General features: G+C 48.3%; 1 protein-coding gene across 1 annotated transcript; it reads right to left on the reverse strand.

Moving 5' to 3' along the window:
• Window positions 1-1,539: 1,539 nt before the first annotated feature.
• On the reverse strand, window positions 1,540-8,017 carry TNFSF4 (TNF superfamily member 4). Its single transcript, XM_027694538.1, has 3 exons — window positions 7,761-8,017; window positions 3,385-3,427; window positions 1,540-1,919 (listed from the first exon to the last, which is right to left on the reverse strand). Exons 1-3 carry the CDS (start codon window positions 7,956-7,958, stop codon window positions 1,540-1,542), a joined length of 621 nt encoding a protein of 206 aa, XP_027550339.1. The 5' UTR covers window positions 7,959-8,017.
• Between the last annotated feature and the right edge of the window lie 15,064 nt (window positions 8,018-23,081).

Consider the following 23,081-nt stretch of genomic DNA (forward strand, 5'->3'; position numbering starts at 1 on the left):
AAAAACATACGGAAAAGCTCTCCAAGGCCTGGAAGAGCTGCCTGCCTATGGCACCTGAGCCTGCAGGAGTGCTCAGCCAGGAGTGGGTCAGTCCAGGCTGGTGCCTGGAACACTCCAGGGCATTGGGAACATCTGCAAAAAAGGAGCATAGCGCTGACATCCTGGTCTGAACCCTTCCCAGTGTTTTTAAGAAATCTGATGCCTATAAATTCCTATGCCTATCATATAAATACATAAATACTTTTAACAAAAGGCTTTGGAGTGTACAGCCAGCAGTGACATGCTGAAATGTCGACAGAGTTCGTTGGGAGGCACGTAATCTGCTTGCCCTCGATATCTGCCTCACTTCAACCAAAAATACAGCAGCCTCTGGCTGTGCTCAGGTCACGTGCTGCCTGCAGTGTGGGCAGGGCAGGACTTGTGCTCAGCAGCCCCAGGCTGCAATGAGAACAGGGATGTGCAGCCCAGAACCACTGAGAGCAGTCTGGCTTCAGCACGAGCCAGGCAGGGTGTGCACGAGTGCAGAGGTGCGTTGCAGAGGTCGTGCCTATGAATCTCTGGTGTACACCTGTATGACAAGGTCTACTGCAAGGCTCACAAGAACCATCTGAGTCCTCCCCAAGGAAAGGATGCACAGACCTGCAGGTTCCACTTGGTCCATTAGAGAGAACCCACCAAATCCAGAGTCTTCATGTTTTCCCAAATTTTTATGTGCCTGAATCATTGAAGCCAGTGTGTGAGTGTGTGCTTGAAGATTTTCTTCTGAGAGCTGGTGTCAAGATGTAAATGCCCCACGAGATATTCCCTTGGCTGAGGCTTCAGTAGTCTGCAGATATCTGGCACAGCCAGTGGGCCTCTGCTCCTAAAAGCTGCTCCCAAAAGCTGCTCCCATAGTCACGGCAGGACTTGTGCTTCTGCTGTCCAGTGCAGTCCTATCAGCTCCTTTCAAAATATCACCTGTTTTCATGGCCTTTACCTGTCAGAGAGCATTTATCTGGATCACTGCAAAGGAAGTCCCTTGCTGCCTCTTTCCCATCTCCTGTCTGGCCAGGCGAAGGGCTGTTGACCAGATCTGTTCTTCTACTACTCCAAATGGCTTCAAGCCACCTGAAGTATTTTCCTGAGTTACGAGACTTTTATTTGAGCAAACATACAGCACTTTTGTCCTATATACAGGTACTGTCTAGCAAACAGAGAAACCCAGGGTTTCTCTGAATATGAGCTAAGCTGGTGTGACTTTCTTTGGCTTTCATTTCTGTTCTCCTCAAGGGCTCTGCACATCCCTTTCCCCTGAGAGTTAGAAAGATCCATCCTGGGTAGCAAATCAGCTGCACAGAGTTCCAAAGACATGAACATGGCACACACTCTATAAAGCCCATTTGCACTGTGGTTTATCTGCCCTCCAGCTGGGGCTTTCCACAGCCCCAAGGAGGAAGGCTAGAGCAGTCTGCCTGTACAAGTACAGCCGGTGAGAACAGGCATCCCACAGGCAAATGGATTGGTAGGCAAGGCTGTACTTTACATGTTGCACTGCATACGTCAGCTCCTACAGAGAGCTTCTTCAGGGGGACTTTGTAACACCAGGCTGAGCCACAGATCCCTGATGTCAGCGTTGGAGTCGGTGCACAGGGTGAGGTTATCTTCACGGAACAAGAAGAGCACTGTGGTGAGATTTACTCTGTTGTCTCTGAGATTTACTGTGTTGTTACTGCTCCGGACAGTCTGTATCCAGAGGGGACTGTTGGCAGATTTCTGCGTCTTCTGCAGGGTCAGCTTCAGCAAGTCCTCTTCCGGGTAGATGGAACACGTCAGGGACACCAGGTAGAGGCCATCACAGGGGATCATGATGGAACCATTTCTGATCTGAATAGAGCCTCTTTCAGCAGTGAGATTGATGGCTACTCCTTTGGTGCTTTTGCCTGGAACGGAAGAGGGAAAAGATGATCCCATGATTACAAATGTCGTCTGGTAAATGGGTTGTTTTATAACAACTGACTACAGGAAAGATGAAAATATATGGGAAAGGAGAGAGTGAATCAAAGAATAGGGCAGATCAGAGCTAGAATGACATCTGCTCTAGACAGACATCATCTTCTGTGGAAATTTCCAGGCTCTTTTGATTAAGCTGTGCCTTTTGGACTCAACTCCAGTTTATATGAATTCTTCCTCCAAATTTCTATGTATGCACCATTTACTTACTCTATGTCTTACTTAAAACACAGAAAAATATATTAAGTAAAGTATCTCTGTGAGTTTAGGAAACACAGATTCCTAAAAAGGACAGGAAAATCAAGACAGTAAATAAGATGAGGAAAAAGTGTTCAGAGTTGGAAAGAAGACAAAAAGTGCTTCCTGTGAAGATGCTGGTAACATAAGCCCTTTTCTTGGGGTTTGGTTCTGGGTTTCTTTAAACAGAACACAGGATAAAAGAGCAGCATACAGACAGAAACATAAGAATCTAATTAATACAGAGCAGAATCAGGAGAAATCAAACTGGAACTTAGCATGAAAGTTTTCTCTTGCAATGAACAGTAACAGTTCCCAGGGCTATGCTGGTCATGTTTCCCTGCTGTGCTTCTCATTTTTCAGCACACCAGCTGAACGCCCGGGGACTCAGAAGGTCTGCAGGCAGGCAGCACCGACTCTCTGGGCTGAGGCCAAATTTCTTAAGCTTTTCCTCTAAAGAACATGAATTTATATTATATTAGACTTAGTGCTGCCTCACACTGTTAAGAGAAAGTAAAACGGCCAACAATATTTTCAGTATGATTTAAAACTTTTAGTAATTGGTTCTATCACTGAGGTATGTCATGGGACAAACATCCAATGTAGCCAGCATGCAGGGCGGTGCTACTTCTGATACGGTGTGTTCGCTCACTCACTCTTCCCCATGAAATCATTTACATTTTTCATACATCAGGAAACCGTTGACTTGTCTCAGAAATACAGGGTGTGCCGTGCGTACTCAGTAAATTCCTAAAAATGCATTTCTTGTTCATTCGCGAAGTGAAAGCTTGTTTTAGGAGATAGGTAAGGGTTGTAGAACTCCACGTAGATTTTCAGGGTTTTTGTTCCGCTCTGGGAAAACCCTTTTTCTTTCATTTGGCTCCTTGCAGCACTGGGGCAGACTTGGCCCCTTTCTCCCACAGCCATCCTCCATCAGAAGCAGTAGCCATCACTGTGCCACGAAGCACATAACAGCTATTTAGGCATTTTAGGGCCCACTGGATGCCACAGTTGTCCCTAGGGTCGGTGCACAGTAGAGTGGGGAGCCAGGAGCCCTTCCTCTGTGCCAGGGGAATGTGGTGCTGCACTGGGGGAACCAGGGATCATCGAGGGGCCAGGGACCCTTGCAGGGTGCCCCCTACCCCAAAACCCACCCACCTGAGTACCGGATGAGGGTCCACGGCACTTCGTCACTCTGAGGCTGGAAGAAAAAGAGAAATCCTTGTTAAGGCACCTGGTGGACACCCCGCTGCTGCCACTATCACTTTTGTTTCCCAGCCAGGATTGGGGCTTCACCTCCAAAAGCACAGCAGGCAGCCTCAGCTGGCATAGCTGCTGCTACCCGGCTATGCTCCATACTTGCTTTTATATCATTATTATAAAATAGGATTTTAGCAGGGTTCCCAGCCGGTGAGACTTCCAGCCCAGGACTGAGCCCTCCAGGCAGTGTTCCTGTTTAGAAAACCATGCTGGTGACTGTAATCGAGTCAAACCAAACAGTAAGGAAGGACCTTGGGGTGCAGAGCCTCTTCTGCATCAGTGCCTCGAGTCTGACTTACAGCCAGGGGCACCTGGCAAACAGGCATTGTTTGCAGAGTGGGGACCCACACATGCTGCAGGGCACCAAGAATTTGGTCTGGCTTTATGGTTCCTTGCACTTTGAATCAGGCTCTTACTGGATGTGTGTCTCTCACAGGCTCTTAAGTGTGTTAAGATGTGTTTAAAATTGATTGGAACACCTCTCCTAAGACAGAATGAGAGACCTGGGGCTGTTCAGTCTGGAGAACAGAGGGCTCCAGGGAGTCCTTAAAGCACCTTCCAGTACCTAAAGGGGCTACAAGAGAACTGGAGAGGGACTTTTGACGAGGGCTTGGAGTGACAGGACAGGGGGGAATGAGCAACCTGGTCTAGCATGAAGGTGTCCCTGCCCACGGCAGGGGGACTGGAACAAGACAATCTTCAAGGTCCCTTCCAATCTAACCATTCTATGATTCTGTAATTTGTATTTTATGAATGTAAGGATTCAAATACAGAAATGTGCATCTTACTGATCAGATACACAAAACATCAAGGTTCAGTATTGGATTTTTAAATCTGAACTCTGCATCTCAAACTTGTCTCTTATCATAACCACAGAAGACCCGAATCTGCAGTCTCTTCACAACCACAAGTATTTAGCATTTTGCCTGATTAAAGACTGAAAGATTAGGCTCGCTGCTCCATCTCTTCACCTATTACAAAGGCTTTCTGGGGGAGAAAGTGGGCTGGTGAGATGTGGGTTGGGCTGACTTTCATGGATTTGGTCTCATGTGCGTTACAAGGTCAGGGCAGCCCCTTCACTCTGAGCGCAGGGAACGTGTTGGGACAGAGCAGAGTGTGAGCACAGACATGCAAGTCTACAGGCTCAGTGCTGTGCCTGGGTAAAGGCAAGTGGCAGGGGAAGGCGGCTGGAGCTGGGCTGCCCTCTGTGATCTGTGCCAGAGGGTGAAGTGGATGCCGGTGCTGGGAAAAATCTGCTCTGGCACCCCCTAGTGCTGCCACTGCTGATGCTCTGCACTTGCTCCATCGGTAAGGCTGGCTACGGCTGCCAAATGCAAGCTTTTAACACGCCGTGACTCAGGTGGAACTGTCTCCATTAGCATTACCGTTCCTATCCACTGCCTCAGTAGCCTGAATCTTGGGCTTGCTCTTATTCTAGGCACCTGAGTGCACAAGCATTTCACTCCTGGCTTAGGAAGCTGAGATTTCCAGATAGTTTCCTAACAACATGATAGCAAATCATGGGGTCACTGAGCATCTGAGGTCAAACAACATCCACCGCAGTCTGTGTGATCTGGCCACTGGTGGACAGGGTGTGTTAAAGGCAGACAGGCTGGATGGCAAACTTGTAGCAATTATGTCAGCCCCGTTGTCACTAATGCACATTACCTGTTTTACACATCTCTGCCAATTATTGCATGATCTCAAAGCACTTTGCAATTATCTACTAGTTACCTGTGCTGAGGAGAGGATGTGTCAGTAGTACTGGAAGGACATCCGTGAGCTAGTAACGAAGTTAGTCCCCTCTCTTTCTCTGTTCTGCCTTCTTACGGTGTGCAGGAAGGGGTGCCAGAAGGGCTGGGATCACAGAGGTGCTTCTTACTGACTGCTTCAAATTTCTCTGTATCATTTACACACAGATTTGCAACTTCATTCCTGCCTGTTCTGGATCCCCAAACTTCCTCCTGCCTGGGACACTGTGTCTAGAGCCACGTGGCAGAAGTTTCAGGAATAGGTTTGTACGGCAAACCTCAGGGGGCTGATTGAGGGGGCCACCGTGGTCATGGGCCCAACTCCCTGTGTCAAACAGATGGCAGATGACTGTTCTCTGGAAGTGGGCTGTACCTTCTCCTCACCAGGAGATATTAGGATTAGGGTTTTTACCTCGCTTGCAAGAGGAGAGCTGTGGCAAGAGGAAGTAATTCCAGGAGATATGGGAATTGTAGATGAGTGAAAGCAGACTATCACTACCCTTTTTTTTAACTTGCTTATTTGGAAATCTCAGCTGAGGCTTGCTCTCAGATGGCATCATGACAGAAGTGAGATCGCTGTCCCTTTTAGTTAAGTACAGTCTGGGCTGCAGATGCTAACTTTCCTTAGCATGTGCCATCACATTATTTGTTCTGTGGTTTCACAGAACAGTCCAGGGTTTTTCTTTTCAGAGCTGTGAGAATGATGGAAAGGAATCACATACGATCTTTCTGTGAAACACTACAGATATTGGCTTGCAAATAAAGTTAGTGCAGCACTCTCCAGCCTTGGAGAGCAGAATAAGACTCTTCCCTATTATAGGGACAGCCACTCAGTCACTCCCATGGACCAGCACTCCCAGTCTGCCTCTCATGCTGTTGTGCCCCTTCTTCCATAATGTCCATCTCCCTAAACTGCCCGAAGAGTCAAGTCAGGTTAGTACTCCTGCCCTTTCATCAGACAGTTATATGGTCAGTTCACAGTTATCCTGCTGAGCCCTGTAATTGCACTGCAATGAAATCCCCCCACGTACAGCCCACGAGACTGCTCCTGCACATTGCAGTGCACTCCAAACCAGACACCATGGTTATCTGTTAAAATAATAGAAACTAGTCCTAACCCTGTAGTTAGCAAGTATTAAAAACCGAAAAAGTCCTCTGGTGACTCCTAGGACCTGGACTTATCTTCTGTTGCAGTTGCTGCTCCTCAAGCACCCTGTCCAAATTTTTTCTGTTGAGGAAGGGTTGTACTGTATCCCCTCCTCAGCTGCTGCTCTCTTGGGTTGTAAGGCTTATAGGCAGAAATGTCAGACCCTGCCCTACTTCTCTAGAAGAGGAGGATTAGAGGTAACATTTTTACAGAAGAGCCAGATACTGAGAGATGGGCCTTCACAGCCAAAGTGTGACCCAAGAGAGGTTTCTGCACCTTGAGCAGTGTGATAGCTTGCCCTTCTCTTACTCTCCAAAAAACTCTCTTCTCTCTTCCAAAGTAGTGGAAGGAGAAGAGGGCTGACCTGAATGACAAGTGTTGTCTGTCTGTGTTACCAGGCTCATCATTCTGCAGTTTAATAACCACCATGAGATCAGGTCAGTGCAACTTGTGCAGAGCACAGGGGTTTCCATTAAAGTGCAGAGGACCTGGAGCACGAGGCCATCCCTCCCTTGCGTGGTTACACGCCTGGCTTGTCACTCTGTCAAGTCTAAGTGGGAGGAAAGAATGAACTCGGGTAAAACGAAGCACAACAAGCTTTAAAGTGGTACGCAGCTCCTGGAGAAGGTGTGGGAGGAGAAGTCGCTGGTGCACAAGCGAAATAGCCATGAAAGGCTGTTGGCAATCCACCAGCCTGCAAGCACGTGAAAGAGGCAAATGCGTCTGCTGCGATTTTTGCTGAAGTACTGTGAGTTTCAGGCATCTCTGTTCTTTATACTGTGTGCAGTGGTGTTATGTGTACATGAAACTCTCTCTGACCACATCAGTCTTTCTCACACGCACACACACGCACAGGCTGTCCTCTGCAGACACAGATGACTGCTCCCAAACCCTGCGATGTGGGCAGGTTGAGAGCACCAAAAGGCTTCAGAGGGTCTTGCTACAGCTGGCACAAGAAAACTTGCTTTCTCACATATCTGCCAGCACATATAATACATTTTAAAAGTTGTTTATGGGCAATCTGGGTTCTCATTCACTCAGATGATCCTATTTAATTAAATGGAAATACACACAAGTCACTGCAAGTAGGGCAAGGAGTCAGAAGAACGCGTAAAAAGCGTTCTTGGAACAATCTCTCTAATGGACAACTTGGCCCTAAGCCCTGCACTGGGCAATACTGGATGGTGTTTTGAGGACAAGCAGTGTAAAAAAAAAATAAAAATAATTGCTATCATGAGGAAAGGATTAAAAACTTGGGGTTTGAATAAGGACAAGCCTAAAAACTTTTTTCTTTTCTTAAAAAAAAAAAAATTATAAAATAAAGCCCATACAAATCTTTATAGGCCAAAGACCACGGGTTGAACATGAGCTCTTACCGTTGAGGGCTGCAGAAAATCTATACCAAGGTAAATCAGGCAGGCAAGCAGTAATATCCACTGAGCAACCGCGGACACGAGGTGCAGCGTGTTCCTAACCTGTCCTCTTTGCCAGCTCCTCCATTCATCCTCAGCACGTTCCCTTTCACAATCCATCTGCTCTTCATTTCTTGGCTCTACTTCTGGCTGTCCTTCCATCTCAGCCTCACTGCCAGCAACTGCTGGAGAAGGAGCCAGAAGTACAGCAGGAGCCCAGAAGGGGCAGGGGATGGATGAGCTGTGTGCTCCTGTCGCAGGAGCAGAGATGAAGTAAAGACAGTGCCTTCAGGAGCCTGCTTTATGCACCCAGAGAAGCAGGCGGGGGAACTTCTTTGTGACTAATCTAAATTTCCCCTTCCTTCCTTTCTTTCTTTCTTTTCTTTTTTCTTTTTTTTCTTTTTTTTTCTTTTTTCTTTCTTTTTTTTTTTTTTGTGTGTGTGTGAATGTGGGGGCTGATTTATTGCATCCCAGTTCAGTTTTGAGTAAGGGCCTTTGAAAGGAAATATGTTTATGTCTTTCATAGCTTCAACTGTGGACATCTTGATCTGTCATCTTTCCAACAATCATGAAAAGTTGGGTGGACAATGCTTGTCTTCACTCAGTCTTTTGTCTGCAAAAGCTCTCACTTTTCTCTTCAGGTGGGGGGGGTTTACAGGGCTGGACTTTTTTAGCATCATATAATGCTCCTGAAATCGATTTTCTGTAAAGAAGCAATGAGTAGAAAGGTATGTGGGACGGGTGGATGGCATAAGGAATTGGAGAGAAAATATGTGCTTCCCTTTTCTCTTCATATTTAGTGTGTGAACTTAAAGCCATGAGATGCCCTGAAAGCCTAGGAGGGAGAAAATGGAGAACTGCTCAGGGAACATCTCTTTTTGCACACACTGAAACCTGTAGTCCAGGGAATGCACTGAGAGGGGCATTCCTAGGCCATCCAGGCTCCCCTACTGGAAGAGGACTGCCCATCCCTTAGGACACCAGCACTTCCCCTTCGCTTGTTCTCCTTGTGATATTTGCTTCTGACACACAGAACTGCCAAATGTCAGTTGTCTGCATCAGGGAACACCTCCTGTGCTTATTTAGGACAGGCTTTGTATCCTTTTTCGGGAGCAGTCCAGCACTGCTCTTTCCACTGCTCTTTTTGCCGGATTTTTTTTTCTGTTATAATTACCATGTCATGACTGAGGTCAGGTGCTGCCTTCTCCCAGATTAAGCCCATTGGGAGTGTTATCATTTGTCTGCCTTCCAGGGATGAGTTGTCAGAAAGTTTCCCTTCCCCAAAATGTGCTCTTTCAACCTGTCACAAGGCACATGTCCTGACAAGCATATAACCTGCACGCAAAGGAAGCAAGAGTAATGTTCTTTCATGTGTTTTTCCATCTGGGCAAGGATATTTCCTATAAATACAAACCAGATGAAAGGGGGAGTCCAGCAGCTGGGTAGGTAACGTGCTGTGAGGACACCCCATGCCCACTATCCTTGCTCTTGAAAAATAACCTTGAGTTGCAGGTAGCTGGTGGATTGAGTCTGGAACACACTCTGGTGTTTGTCTGGAGAGAGAGATCTGTCCCCAGGTCATGGAAACTTAGTGAAGAAGGTTCAGCTATTAAATGTTCCACTGGCTTTTGAGTGCATGGAAATTCTCATTCCCCTCTCTCCTGGGTGTGCTGGAGCCCCTGACTGAGCCCCAGCCCAACGGGAGGCCCTGGGAACAGCCCTGACCCTCCTTCCTCTACCAGAAATACAGCTGCAGTTGTGGCAAGGAGGGTTTGTGCTGTCTCAGAGTGGTTCCCTTGGATGCAGAGTATGAGTTTGGAGGCAGGACTTTGGCACCCGGTGGTCACTCAGCCACACGGGGCTCAGCACCAGCCGTGACGAGCCTCGGGCTTGCCCAAGACCTGCAGAGGAGCAAAGGGATAACTTGATGTGTTGTGGGGGCCTGCTGGGCCCAGAGGGATGTGGAGAAGATAATTTTCTCCCACGGATCTGCAATGTCATGTCTAGGTCCCCAGAAAAATATTCACCCTACTTGCATCTCTGTTGTCTATCTGTAAGGTGCTTGGTGGTATGTGTGAGTCCACAGAGACTCTGGAGATGAGGAAACCTCAAATGTGGCTTCAGAGTAGCTTCCCGGTGAGAAACAAATCCAAGTCTGGGTCCTTCCCCCATGGGCAGAGATCTCGTGCAAGAGGCCAGCTGCAGCGCAGATGGAAGGCAGGGGTGGCTGGGAAGCTGAGTCCCAGCTGTCCCAGTCCCACAGGAAAGGCAAAACAGGCTCAGAGGGGCAGAACAATGCTTGAGCAAGTGCCTCCTCATGCTTGGAGGTTCCTACTGCAGGGATGGCTCAGAGTCAGTGTCTCCAGACCCCCATCACTTGCAGTCCCCATGGCTGACACTGCAGCTGAAGCAGGTAGGCACAGAGGAGGGCATGGGGCCAGGGCTGCCCCGTACCTGCAGTCCCACCTGTAGCATGAGACACCAGTGAGTGTCTGCAGGGGCAGCAAGTGTCTGCAGGGGCAGCAAGTGTCTGCAGAGGCAGCCAGCTGCAGGTCTGGCAGAGCCTACTGATGAACTTGTCAGTGTTTCAGTGGGGAACCACAGAATGAGAGTGCACAGTCACCAGGCCATGGCTGCCTTCCTGGAAGAGCAGGCACTGCCGTGTGTCACAGCGGGCATTGCCATGTGTCAGAGCAGCTCTGCTGAACACAGACAGCCTGACCTCTTCTGCCCTGAGTGCTCCCAACCTGCTCCCTCCAGAAAAGGCTTGCTGCTCACTGCTCAGTTTCTGCAAATATGCCAGGATGCTGATCTAAGCTGTCTCAGACTCTTGTGCACCTGTAATTCTCACATTTTGTGTACATGCCTTTGAACCAGATGCAAGCTTTTGCCCATCTTCATCTCCCCTCTCCCCAGCTCTGGATTTTGTACTGATTTTGTTTCTTAAATTCTAAAAAAAAAAAAAAAAAAATATAAAAGGGGGGTGAAGGTTGTGCTTATGTGTTTCTGAAATTGCCTTGTCATTTCTGTACTCCCCCAGTGCAAGTGTCGCTCGCCCTGGGTTAGCAGCACTGGTAGCACAGAGGATTGAAAGCTGCATTTCAAGTAATATCCTTGGCATTGTATTCGAAATAGGAAAGAGAACAGCTCGTTCAGGGGCATCACAAACACCCCTGCACAGACTCTTCTGTGGTTCTAATTGCTTTCAGCTTGTCCTCCTGCCCTGCATATTGAAACACAAATGCAGGCCGCTTGGTGGCTGTCAGAGCCCCTGCTTGACCTGAGAGGAAACCTTTGGAATCCCGACACATCACAGACATGCTGCGCACACCCAATTGCTAGAATTGCTAGCAATTGCTAGAATTTGCTGTGTTTATCAAAATTATTTTGGTTCCTCTTCCACAGGGCCCCTAAAGCTGGAGCCTCTTGGGGTTTGCCCCAACCTTTTGCAGTCATCAAGCCATTCTAGTGAGCAGGCAGGCAGGGGTGGCTTTGGGGCTCCGTGAGCCTGTTGGTGCTCTGGTTGTCTTGCTAAGTTTTCTAAAGAAGTGCCTCTTGGTGGCACATGCAGCAATGTTATTCCTGCAAGGACTGAAGGAAACCAGACTTAGGTGGTAGTATGGCTTGCTGGTGTTTGGTTGGTTGGTTGATGGGTTGTGGGTTTTTTTACAGCAATCCAATATCTTTTACCTTAGGCCGTCATTTCTGAGCTTTCCCAGACTGGGGAGCTGAGTGTTTTAAAAACCTTGAAAAAAGAATGCTGGTCAGAGTCAAGGATAAATCCTTCAATGTCATGGTTGTACCAGGACTCAGCTGTCCCAGCCTGCCAGTAGCCCAACCAGCAGGACAGGGCATAGAGCATCCCCACCACAAAACACAGCCCTGGCCCATGGGGAGCACCCGTGTTTGGGAGTCACGGGGCAGGGACCTTTGCCCAAGGACTGGCAGCCCTTACTGGCACCCACCTTGATTCAGCTCTTATTTCTTGGGAAAGTGCTCTCACCCCTGCAAAAGGAGAAACTGGGGAATTATGCAGGAGAGTTTAACTTTACTTCCCAGAAGAACAGTGAAAGAACCAATTAACCTGTTTGTAAATATCTGGAAGGAAAAAGGAAATAAGTAGCAACCAGTATGAGTTTCCAAGAACAAAACCTGATATTGTCTGTGGGACAAGGAAACCTCTTGGGCAGAGGAGTAGCTGTGGGTATTCACTGCACCTTCAGCAATAGTTTTGACTCTCTTTTCCATAAGATACATGAAGCATGGTCTGTATGAAACTTCTGCTCCACAGACGTGGAGCTTGTTGAGTGATTATTGATGGTTTGTTGACAAAATGGAAGGATATACCTTGTCTTTCTGGGACCTGCCCCTCTGCATCGTGCCCTTCCCCTTGGGAATCCTCTGGGCCCTCTGGTAAGCCAAGCAGGACTGGGGACACGCTCACAGCTCACAGCTCTTGCTGGTATTTTTCACCTATAATTTAAAGGTTTGGCCTGTACTTGGAGAGCAGTGCTGTTGCTCTCATTGCTGCAGTCAAATAATACCATTTACACCTAGTGTTGGGTTGTCTTCTTGTGTGTGGTTGCCTGTTTTCCAACAAAGCTGTCTTTGCCTCAGGATTCAGTAAAACAGTGAGAAATAGCAAAGGAAGCCTTTGAGAGGGAGAAAATCAGAGTGTTACAAAGGCAAGATTTTTGTGTGCCCCAGCTACTGCTGTTTAATGTCTCTGCCCACTCCAGAAATAAAGTATTTTATAACTAAGCCAGATTATTTATCAAATTCAAGGAATTTTATCCAAACTGTTTGTAAATTCCAGCTCCAGTGTCTCTGAACCAAAAGAAGTATCTCTCTCCCTTGATCATCAAAGATACTAATGTCTTTCACATTTAGCACATCAAGAATCTGTTGATTCCTGACTGATTTTAGTTGCTTAAGTCACTCTAAAGTGAAAAAATATTATATGGTCCATTACTAAAATATCAGCATAGATATGAATCTGAGCTGAAAGTTTATTCTTGGAGGTGGTGAGTGGGGAGGCCCTTTAAATGTTCTGTGATTGATTTCACTTCCACGTGGCTTTTTCTTGTTCCTTGCATACAGCCACTCTTTGGCTGATGTGCATGTCAAGGATTTCTGTCAGCAGAGGCATTGAGGCAGAAAGAAGGAGCTTATGTAAGTCACGCTACATTTGTCAGTGTAAAATTGAGAAAGAAGTAGTGAAAACGTTGTGAAATCGCAAAGAAAAATATTGGCATTTAGGCAGAGCCAGGATTTTGTGGAGAGATCCCAAAAGAGGAGCATCATCACTGAGGTAAATCACATTGTGCCTCATCCAACACTGCTGCACTGGGAGTTTTCTGACAATGCTGCTTTATGGGAGCAGGGGCCGAGCAGTGAATAGGTTCCCCAGGGCACACCTCCAGCAGCTGCTGATGCCTCACTGCTGCGCGTAGTCATTTTTCCTGGTGGTCACAGCCCTTAGGCCAAGAGACGGCTATTTTCCAAGAGGGACACAATGCTGAGCGCCAGCTGCATTGGGCACAGCAAAGGCAGGCAGGATCAGGACCTGCCTCGATGATAGTGCTGGCAGCTTTTCTTGGAGCCAGGTTGGGTGGCACCTGTAAGTGGGTGCAGTGACTGGGGAAGAGCCGAGTATTTAATGGCATTTTTTAACGTCAGCGTTGTGGTTTTCAGCACAGCCCCATGGGGCAGCAGTGCAGCCTTCCCAGCAAGCCAAAGTCAGTATTTCCTCAGTCACCACATTTCACACAAGAGTTATTAGGTTTCTAAAGGTCAGCTGCTGCTAAAGGTCACTTTTTGGATGTGATGGGAGATTTTCCATTGCTGGTGGTGGTCTTTTTGCCCTGACAGTTATCTCTCTATCTCACTGTGGAGTGTGCTATTCTGTTCCTCGGAGTGGACTTCCTTTACCACACTATCAGCTGAGTGGGTAGGGGCTAAGCATTCACTGTAGCACCTTTAAAAGGTTGAGGTGAACTTAGCCACATACATCTTTGTCTTATAGTTGCTTCAGTCAAAAATCCCACCATAACATACCATCATATTGTAAGATATCAGGAGAGAATATCAATACATTTTTTGAAATTTTTTCTGGTAAAGAGAATAAACAAGCTATGAAAAAAAGTAATAATTCTATACCTGACATTCAGACATTCAGCTGGTTTAGCCAGCTCCATTCCCACTCATTCCTGTGGTGTTAGAAACCTCTGAGAGGGACATGAAGGCTGTGATGCCCCAGATACAGCTCTACTCTGGGTTAAGTGGTTTCTCTTGCCTATCTGGCACTGTCATCATCAGACTGTTTGCTTCCCCTCATCACCCCCGTGGGGGTTTTTTTGGTCAGCAAAGATGTTCCCAAAGTCACCCCTCCCAAAAATGAGGTTTTATTGGAGCTCTTGATTCTTCCTGTGTGCCTCTAACCTGTTCACTTCTTTTAAACATGACGAAAGGAATTGCGAGTAGGGTTTTGGGAAAGACTTGCATTTGCCTTTTGTTAGCCTTAAACAGCTGAAGGAGAAGCAGATGGGTGGTGTGCAAGCAGACACTGCAGTAAGGAGAGAGGGAGTTAAGGGCTTGTGACTTTTCTGGGACAGAGACAGGCTGAAGCTTGCAACACCTCTGTCAGCAAACCCCAGCCTCTATCTTGCTGTGGCTTGTGCATTTTAATCGGTGGTCATTGCTTTGCATTTACTTCAAACTGGTGCATTACAGTGATGGAAAAGGGTTAAATGTCATTCCTGCCCCAGCCAAGCCCAGAGAGAAAGACACATGTACAGTGCCACTTCCTACTTAGGACACTTCATCCCTTTGCCAGTGTTTCATTGGGATGCTATTTTAGCATCCTTTGCTAATCAGGATGCTGCAATACTGCTTCACCTGCCTCTCACCATCAGCAAATGTTAGTCCATTGGTTATGGAACTGCAGAGACTGAATCAAGATCTGGTGTCAACAAAAGCACATTGACCAGTACGATGCTTCATAGTCTCTCCCTTGTCAACACTATGAACTCTTTCCTTTTCATGTTTTCTGAATATTGTTTTCTTATCTCTAATAGCTTTAAGCTTCTGGCTAAATTGTTTCCTTTACTGTTCCTTAAATAATTCTTAAAAAGCTCTTTAACTTTCCATTCACAGTCATTTAGTTATTGTTTTTTCCACCTGGTCAGTTTGGCTCATAATTTCCCCTAACTTATATTAGCTTTTTTGAAATATCTAGTAGCTGTATTACTGGCTGGGGCTGCCCCCTGTTTGCTCATAATGACTATAATCAGATAATGGTCACCACTCCTTAAGACCTGACCACTTCATCAGCAATTAAATCAACTTTATTCACTGTAAAAAGCATCAAATATAGCACTTGGTCACTTGAGTCCTGATAGAGATTTTCCTGGCAGCATCACCATTCCCTTCTCTGGACCCTGCAGGAGGAAAGTTGGTGGGACCTCATGCCAATCTCTAAGACAGCACACAGAAACAACCTGCTCAGTTTTCTCTTTTTATTCCCTTTATTTGTAAAACACCGAATTACGAAGGTGCAGCTTGAGTGAATGACTGATAAGTTCTTATCACAACAGCGTTTCCATAGGCTTAAACTTTTACTTCTGTTTGAGATGAGAAAAGGTCCAGATCTCCAAAAATCCAGCAGTCCTCGGCCCCTTCTCCCAGGGTGTCCCCGGCAGATAGTCCTTGAGCCTTGTAGTCTAAGGCAACTTTCTCTGTCTTCATGACATAAGCCCATAACACAGCAGGGGCAGGAAATATTTCCCAGCTGCTAATTCTCCTACAACCATAAAACACGCAGCCAGGCCCCGTTCGCTCGTGGCTGCCAAAAGCCCATGAGCACTTGCAGGAGCAGCCCGTGGGTGCCGTGGACGAGGCACCCCCAGCCCCGGCCGTGCATTTCGGTACCTGCGGGGGCTCTGCAGGCGAGCGCGTCCCTCCGCAGCGCCCGCCCGAGGGGTGCGAGGCAGCACCGAGAGCCTCGGATGACTAACCCGGCCAGAGGCTTTCTCTGTATTACAGTAGCACTCGTGCTCCGGCGGGCTGTAAAGAGGGGGCGGGGGGCACAGCACAAAGGCTGTGGTTGGCACCAGAGCCCCCGGAGCTGCCTGCCCATCCCACGCAGCCGCCGCGCTGTCAGCCCCGAGGGACGCGGGCAGGAGGAGTTCAAGTGTTGCGGAACGAAACGCAGGGAGGCCGAGCAGTCAGCCCTTCACCGGTGATGTTTGCAGCTGGCCTGTGTTTGTTTTCTTCTCCACCTGCCACTTTCACTAGCCCTTAGGTGAAATACAAACAGCCCAGCCTGCTTTCTCCCGTAGACACACGGACGTGGCTGGGCTTCAGAGGCATGTTCAGGGCTCCCTTGCCTGCAGCCAGCACCCCCTGCACCCTGGGGGACCTTGAGAGGGGACACCTCTCTGCAGGCAGGCAAGCAAATATGAGTTCATACCAGTGTCCCACTGATAATGCTGCTGCAGCTCTGGCTCCCTGGGCCCAGCCAGCAGCAAGGCTCAATGTGCATGCACACAGAACATATATATACCCACAACGTGTGTGTGTGTGTATAGATATATATTCACACAGTCAGCCATGCAGATCAGCAGAGGAAGAAAATCCACAGTCCTCACACAAGCAGCACCAGTGGCCTCATCCTCTTCCCCTCTCTGGCTTATCAGGATGAAAGCCCACAGCAGAACATATGAATTCCTTCAGCTGCTGGTCTTAGACATACAGTCTCTCCAGTCCATCCTCCTGTCTCCTGAGGCTTTTATCCTAGTTTCCAGCTGGCCTGGCTTACTGCTTGCTAGCCATCGTACACACCAACATACCCACCCACACCCCAGTCTCTCTGGCAGCTGCTATCCTGTCACACAGGTTGCTTTGCCCTCACTGGCACTCCGACCTCCATACACACACGTGCACACCAAGCAGAGACCCTCACCAGGGAAACATGTGAAGAGAGTTTAGAAAGCAGATGGGCCATGCCACAGCAATTAGGCACAGGGCACAGTCAGACAGGCATCTGAGCAGTCCCTTTTGTCCCCTTTTCCCACCTTGATCAATCCCTTTCCTCTGTTTGTTCCTTTCCTCATACATCCCACAGTAAATCCTGTGTAGTCTCAGAAGGCTCTTCCCAGCATCCCATAATGAACTCCATGTGCCTTTGGCTGATTGCCCTCTTTGCTTGGCAGAGAGGGAATGTTTCCTGGTTCCTCACCAAGGCAGACACAATAACTCAGGCAACATGTACTCCCAGCAGTGTCCTCTCCCCTCTGTCCACTAGAGCTCATATGTGAAACAGGTACTTGGAGAATTTGCTGTCTTTCATTTTTCTTCAGATAGGTACAGCCCTCTGGATAGCTCTTAAATATCTTCACTACAAACAGCTCTTGAATATTTTCCCTGCACGACTGCAAAATCAATAAGTTATAACTCAGGAATTTGGTAACATCTTGAACCATTTCTTCCTTATATAGTGTTCGAGGATTCTGTGCTTTTTTTAGTGTATACATCTTCTTTGAACCAGAAAAGACTAATTCTTTCAGTTGCATTTTCAGTACAGATGCAACAGATAACTCAGATCTGAGCAAGACAGTTTATTCCCATAAGATGACTTTTCCTTGCCGACATGCTCAGCTCCCTTCATGGCTGCGGATGGGAGAAAGAGCCCCAAATTACCTTTGTTTTTACAGCATCTCTTCCCCTTTCATGGTGTCTGCCCTGGTGCCTCAGTTTAACGAGAAAGAAATGTTCCGTAAGGAATAATGAAAAAGAAAGATAAACTATAACACCTGGGCAGGGAGGGAGCCGCAGTGGCCAGATCCACCAGCCCACGTGGAAACAGGTCAGCTCTGGGACATGGCTACAGGGGGTCACCTGTACCCCATCTGTGGCACCTCAGAGGTGAAGTGAAACCTCGCTTTCCTGACTCTGCTTGGGGCAAAGCCCATGCCCTTTATAGCTGGAGAGGCCTCAGCTGGCCCCAGGGATACTCCTCTGGTATGTATCAAGCTGAACCTGTCTCCAGCTCTTCCCTGCAGCTGTCCAGCTCCTTACACTCTTTCCTAAGCCTGAATCCAGCTCACTGGTGTGGGGAGGTTTTTTCTTTTTGATCACCTTCCCTGCAAAAAAAAGCTTGTGCACAGAAAAAAAGACATTTCAGAGTGAAAAAAAAAAAAGAGGCCTCAGGCTTTCTGTTGCAATTCTGTGCAATCTTTAGTGCCTAGAATAAATCTGTTTTTTTTCCCAGGAAAGGCTTTCTGTGCCTGTGGGCTGCTGAGAGGGCCACAGCCAGGGGCAGCAGTGTCTGCCTCCCACTGTCCCAGGTTCGGCAGCCTTGGGAGGAGGTCAGACATGTCCTGCCCCCACAGGGCTCCCTGGGGCTGCCTGGGATGGGTCCCATGGGGGGACAATGATCAGATAAGACACCAAGCAATGACTCAATATGTGGATATGTTGTCTTTGAAGATCAAGCAAGGAAGGCACTCACAAGCAGTGAACACATGTCTGAACATGCTTTAACATGTCTGAACTGGGGGTCAGCACCCAGCCAGGTCCCTGCAGGAGCTCACCCAGAGCCTGGCTCCCTTCCTCACTGCCCAACCTGTGCCTTTGGCTTGTGCCATCTCTCCCACACATCAGCTGGGAGAGAGCCATCAGCAACTTCCTTCACTCTGGTAAGAGGAAGAAAAATCAAAAAAATCAGCTTTTCCTTTTGGACTGTAGCACAGAGAACACACGGGCATGACACAAATATAAGCAAGAGCTGGCTCTTTCCACCGGCCCTGCCTCGGGGCACTCACCTCTTGGCCCTGCTCCCCCCACCTACGTGGGGCAGGCAGTGGCCCTCTGGAGAAGCCCCTCTGCCTCCCCAGGCAGCATCAGTGCCAACCACAGCACAGGATGTCTCTCGCTCGCCATGTCCCTGTGACTCAACTAGGTCAACCGAAGGCAGACAGCGAGCGAGCAGGGAGGCAGCCGTGGTGCAAGTGGGGGTTTCTCTTCTCTTAATGCCACAGGCTCTCATCAATCTGTGACATTTCCAGTCCTGATTTGAAGATGGAAGTGATGGGAAATCTGTCCACATTTAGGTTCACTCTTGCACATACCCTTGGCAGCTCCCAAGGACACCCAAAGCTGTGTGAGTCCTGATGGGAACGAGGCCACCAGCTTGGCTGGGCAGGCTGGGACAGAGGGGAAAGCAGGCCACTCTCTCCAAGCCGGTGTCCCATCCTGCTTTGATGGTGGATTATGGTGGTACTTGTAAGAGACCGAGCTGTGAGGCACCATCAAACCTCAAATGGTTTGTGCTGTGCTTTGCCAGGTTTCATGCCCACTTTCCCACCTTTCAGGCAAAGATTCTGCCAGTCATTTTTCTACTTCTTCCACTAATTTCTCCATGGTTGCATTAATCCTGGCAGGGTAATGTTGCTAATGGATAAATGGTATTTGCGGTTATGACTCATCTGTTGCTTTACTTACCATCTGCAAAATCAGTGTAGATCTGTGTAGAGATGCTGGTTAGTGCTGGAAAATAAAGCCCCTGCGGCTTAACATGGCACTCACACTTCTCTCAAGATTGTGATGCACTTAGCCCTGCCTGATGGCCCACCCTGCCTCCCACGGTGACACCGGAATGAAGGGGGGATTTTTAATCTGTTCCCCTGGCATTTTATCATTCCAGTAGGACCATTGGAAGAGCTGACTTTTGGTCAGCTTTGCTTTCTTGCATTTGCTTGATATGAGTTTGTTGCAGTTTTTCCAGCAAAAAATGTTGATTTCTTTGCAGTTAAAGACCTCTGGCATTTAGAAAGAAAGAAAAAGAAAAATCCCGGAGAAGTTCAGCTGATAATGTGGCAGAGTCATCTGTGTAGTGCTAGGAGTGGAGCAGTCATGTCTCTCCACCCTGCGATATCATCAATACTGCAATGACTTGGGCAGAATTTAGGATGGAAAAACTGAAACTGCTCGAGTCAGCTGGAAATTTTTAGGGTGGGGTGTGTGTCTGCAGGCAGCGCCGCTGCCTTCCAGGAGCCCACCATGACAGGCAGCTCCAGTTGCACAATGGGCCCTGCCCGAGAGCCACACCTGCCCCCAGCAGCCAGGAAGAGCCTAACCCTGACAGAGAGAGTCTGGGCTGGAGAAAGCTGAGGTGAAGGGGCTACTACTCCAGCCTCTGAAACAGAGTCAAATGGTTGTCCTTCAGCCATGTGTCCTGCTGAAATGGAGGCCAGGGCTTTGTGGAGCTGCCTGAGAGACAGATGCAGGGCAGGAGCGTTGTCACTCTCTGGCCAGCTCTGGTTGCCGGTAGCTAAATGTGCACTCCTGTGCAGAGCTCCCTGTACCTTTGCACTGAAAGTATTGACAGAGGCATAGACAATAGTAGGAGCCTGGGAGTCTCTGTCTGATGTTCCAATCCTGGGACAGCATTGCTCCCCTGAGGCTGAGAGAATTGGGATTGTTCAGCCTGGAAAAGAGAAGTTTTTGGGTGACCCGATTGTGAACTGAAGGGAGCCCACAAGAAAAATGAAGAGAGACTTTTTGCAAGGGCCTGTAGTGACAGGACAAGGGGGAATGGCTTCAAACTAAAAGAGAGCAGGTTTAGATTAGATATTAGGAAGAAATTCTTTACTGTGAGGGTGGTGAGGCACTGGCACAGGTTGTCCAGAAAAGCTGTGGATGCCCCACGCCTGAAAGTGTTCAAAGCCAGGCTGAGTGGAGCTCTGACCAACCCGGTCTAGTGGAAGGCATACCTGCCCATGGCAGGGGGGTTGGAACTAGACGACCTTTAAGGTTGCTTCCAATCAAAGCCACTCTGTGATTCTAAGGCAGACATCCCAAAACTAGTGGATGTCAACTGATCCCTGTCAGAAGTGTCCCTCAAGCTGAGCAGGGGGGGTTGATGCTGGGCATTGTGGTTGGTGGCACTTCTCCACCCCATGCAGAGCCCTTTATAGGCTTTTAATAACACAGTATGTATGTAGTCAAGTCAGTATATATGTAGTCAAGTATGGGGTAAAAATGCATTACTTAAGGATGTGATTTTCCTAAGATCAAAGCAATCCAGTGCTTGCCTTCCCAAGACTTTTGTAATTCTTCTAGACATCTCTGAAGATAAGAAAGCAAAGCCCCATCTGTCAGAGGCTGACAGACTTCAGGGGCAAAGACTTTCTTTGTGCTGGACACCAGGTCCTTGAGAGGAGCACTGTCTGCAGAAGAGGGACACAGCCTTGTCCCTGGAGTGCCATTCTCCATCCTGCCCTCTCTGCAGGGGCTGCTTGAGATCAGCTTCAAAGCCTGGCTAGAAACCAGCACTGTTCTGAGGCTCCAGAAAGGAGCTAAAGAGCTGAGAGAGTTGTGTGTCCATGCCCAGCTGGCGCTGCCTTTGAGGATCAGAGAGCTGAGAGCACCTGAGCTGCAGTTCTCTGGCACCACAGGCAGTTGTTGTGCTCCAAATCAAAAATTGCTTGGGCAGATTTTATTTTTGAGCAGTTCTTGCCTCTGCAGGGAATACCAGTCCCTCTGTCTCTGTGCTGGGTTTGATGAGAACTGTAGGGAGAATAACAATCTGGTTTCCACAACAAGCAGTTTTGCCATGCTGACAGGAAACGGGCAGAAATTTCCTTCAAGATAACCCAATGATGCCCCCAAAAGCAAAATAGAAACAGCTGTGGCAGGGGAACCACTGGAGTGAGCCCTGCAAGCTGCATCCAGTCTATCTCATCACAAGCTGACAGTGTGGCACTGATGAGCCCACTCTGACCGCTGCCTGTCTCCCTTCTCCTCACCAGTCCAGATTTTTATGCTTCTCTTAGACCTCTTTTCAAGCTGATAGCTTCTGGGCCCAAAAAGTGTCTTGGCAATCTGCTGTCTGTCAGCTGCTCCAGCAGATAATCAGTTTAAGCAAACTTAATCACTGCTAAGTGCTGCAAAGGATCACCCATCTTGCGAAACCTTAGAGCCGGGAGGGCTGGCTGCCTGTGCCTTCCCCTGGTTCCAAATCAGCCCCAGCACAAGTGTTCTCAGTTTAACTTGCCTTCTGGTGACTGCCTTGTAAATGAGGTGTGATTTGCTCCAAGAGGCCATGTGGAGGAAATAAATAAAGTTGGTAAATTGCATTTCAGATTACTGGAAAGCTAATGGATGGATGAGCTCCTATTTGGGAAGCCAGGTTGCTTACAGCAGATCTCTGCAGTAAGCAAGCATTTAAACCCCTAAATGAACAGCATTCCACTGCTCTCTGGAGCTTACATACGTCATCAGCCAGCATCAGGCCACGTGGCCCAGTTGGTGCTGATTGCAAGAGAAATACATTTGCGTTTCTCAGGTTTCCTGTGGGTTCCCGCAATATTAATTCATTTGAGTTACTGGATGTGAAATTCCTCAGAGACAGTGACAAGTTAATGTGTTAATGTCTAGACTCTATGATCTTAAAGGTCTTTTCCATGCTAAACAGTTCTATGTGCTAAACAGCACACAAGTCATCTGAGAGAAAATAAACTGCAGGAAATGGGTGCACAGGGAGGTGGCAGTGGGATGGCAACTGCTCTGTCCTGCATTGGCCAGGGGATGCCTTTGCTGTGGACCATGTTCATGGGTGCAGGGCCCTCAGAGAAGCTTTTAGCTGGCCATAGTATCTGCTTTTCAGACCATTTTCCCTAAGTCATCCCCACTGTCACTTGCAGCTCTCTGTACACAGATGAGGTGAGGTCCTGTTATCTTGCACTCCAGAGCTGGGCCGTGAGAATGGGCCAGGAGGAATTCCCCAGTATCTCACAGATATTTACATCACGGCTTCATCGGGCTTTGGAAGAGCCTTTCTCACAGTGTGGGATGGCCCGGGGCTGTGGGGGCACCTGTCAGGTGTGGCCTTGGCTGGGGGCTGCCGTGACGAATCTCCTGAGCTCTGCAGTTCCGTGACTCACCAACATGAGTCTGAACCCAAGAGCTCAGTGGGACCATATGGGTTTCACCCTAGGGCACTGAGGGAGCTGGCAGAAGAGCTCACTAAGCTGCTGTCCAGCTTTTAATCACCATTTATCATCATTTATCGTCTCGTCATTTATCATCAGTCCTGGCTAACCGGAAAGATCCCAGATGACTGGAGGATGGCCAATGTGACGCCTATCCACAAGAAAGTCTGGAAGGAGGATCTGACGAACTACAGGCCTGTCAGCTGACCTCAATGTCTGCCAAGGTTATGGAGCAGATCTCCTTGAGTGGGATCACACGGCACATACAGGACAATCAAGGGATCAGACCCAG

This window comes from Neopelma chrysocephalum, unplaced genomic scaffold (assembly GCF_003984885.1).
Source record: "Neopelma chrysocephalum unplaced genomic scaffold, ASM398488v2 Primary Assembly neopelma1_98, whole genome shotgun sequence".
Taxonomy (NCBI): Eukaryota; Metazoa; Chordata; class Aves; order Passeriformes; family Pipridae; genus Neopelma; species Neopelma chrysocephalum.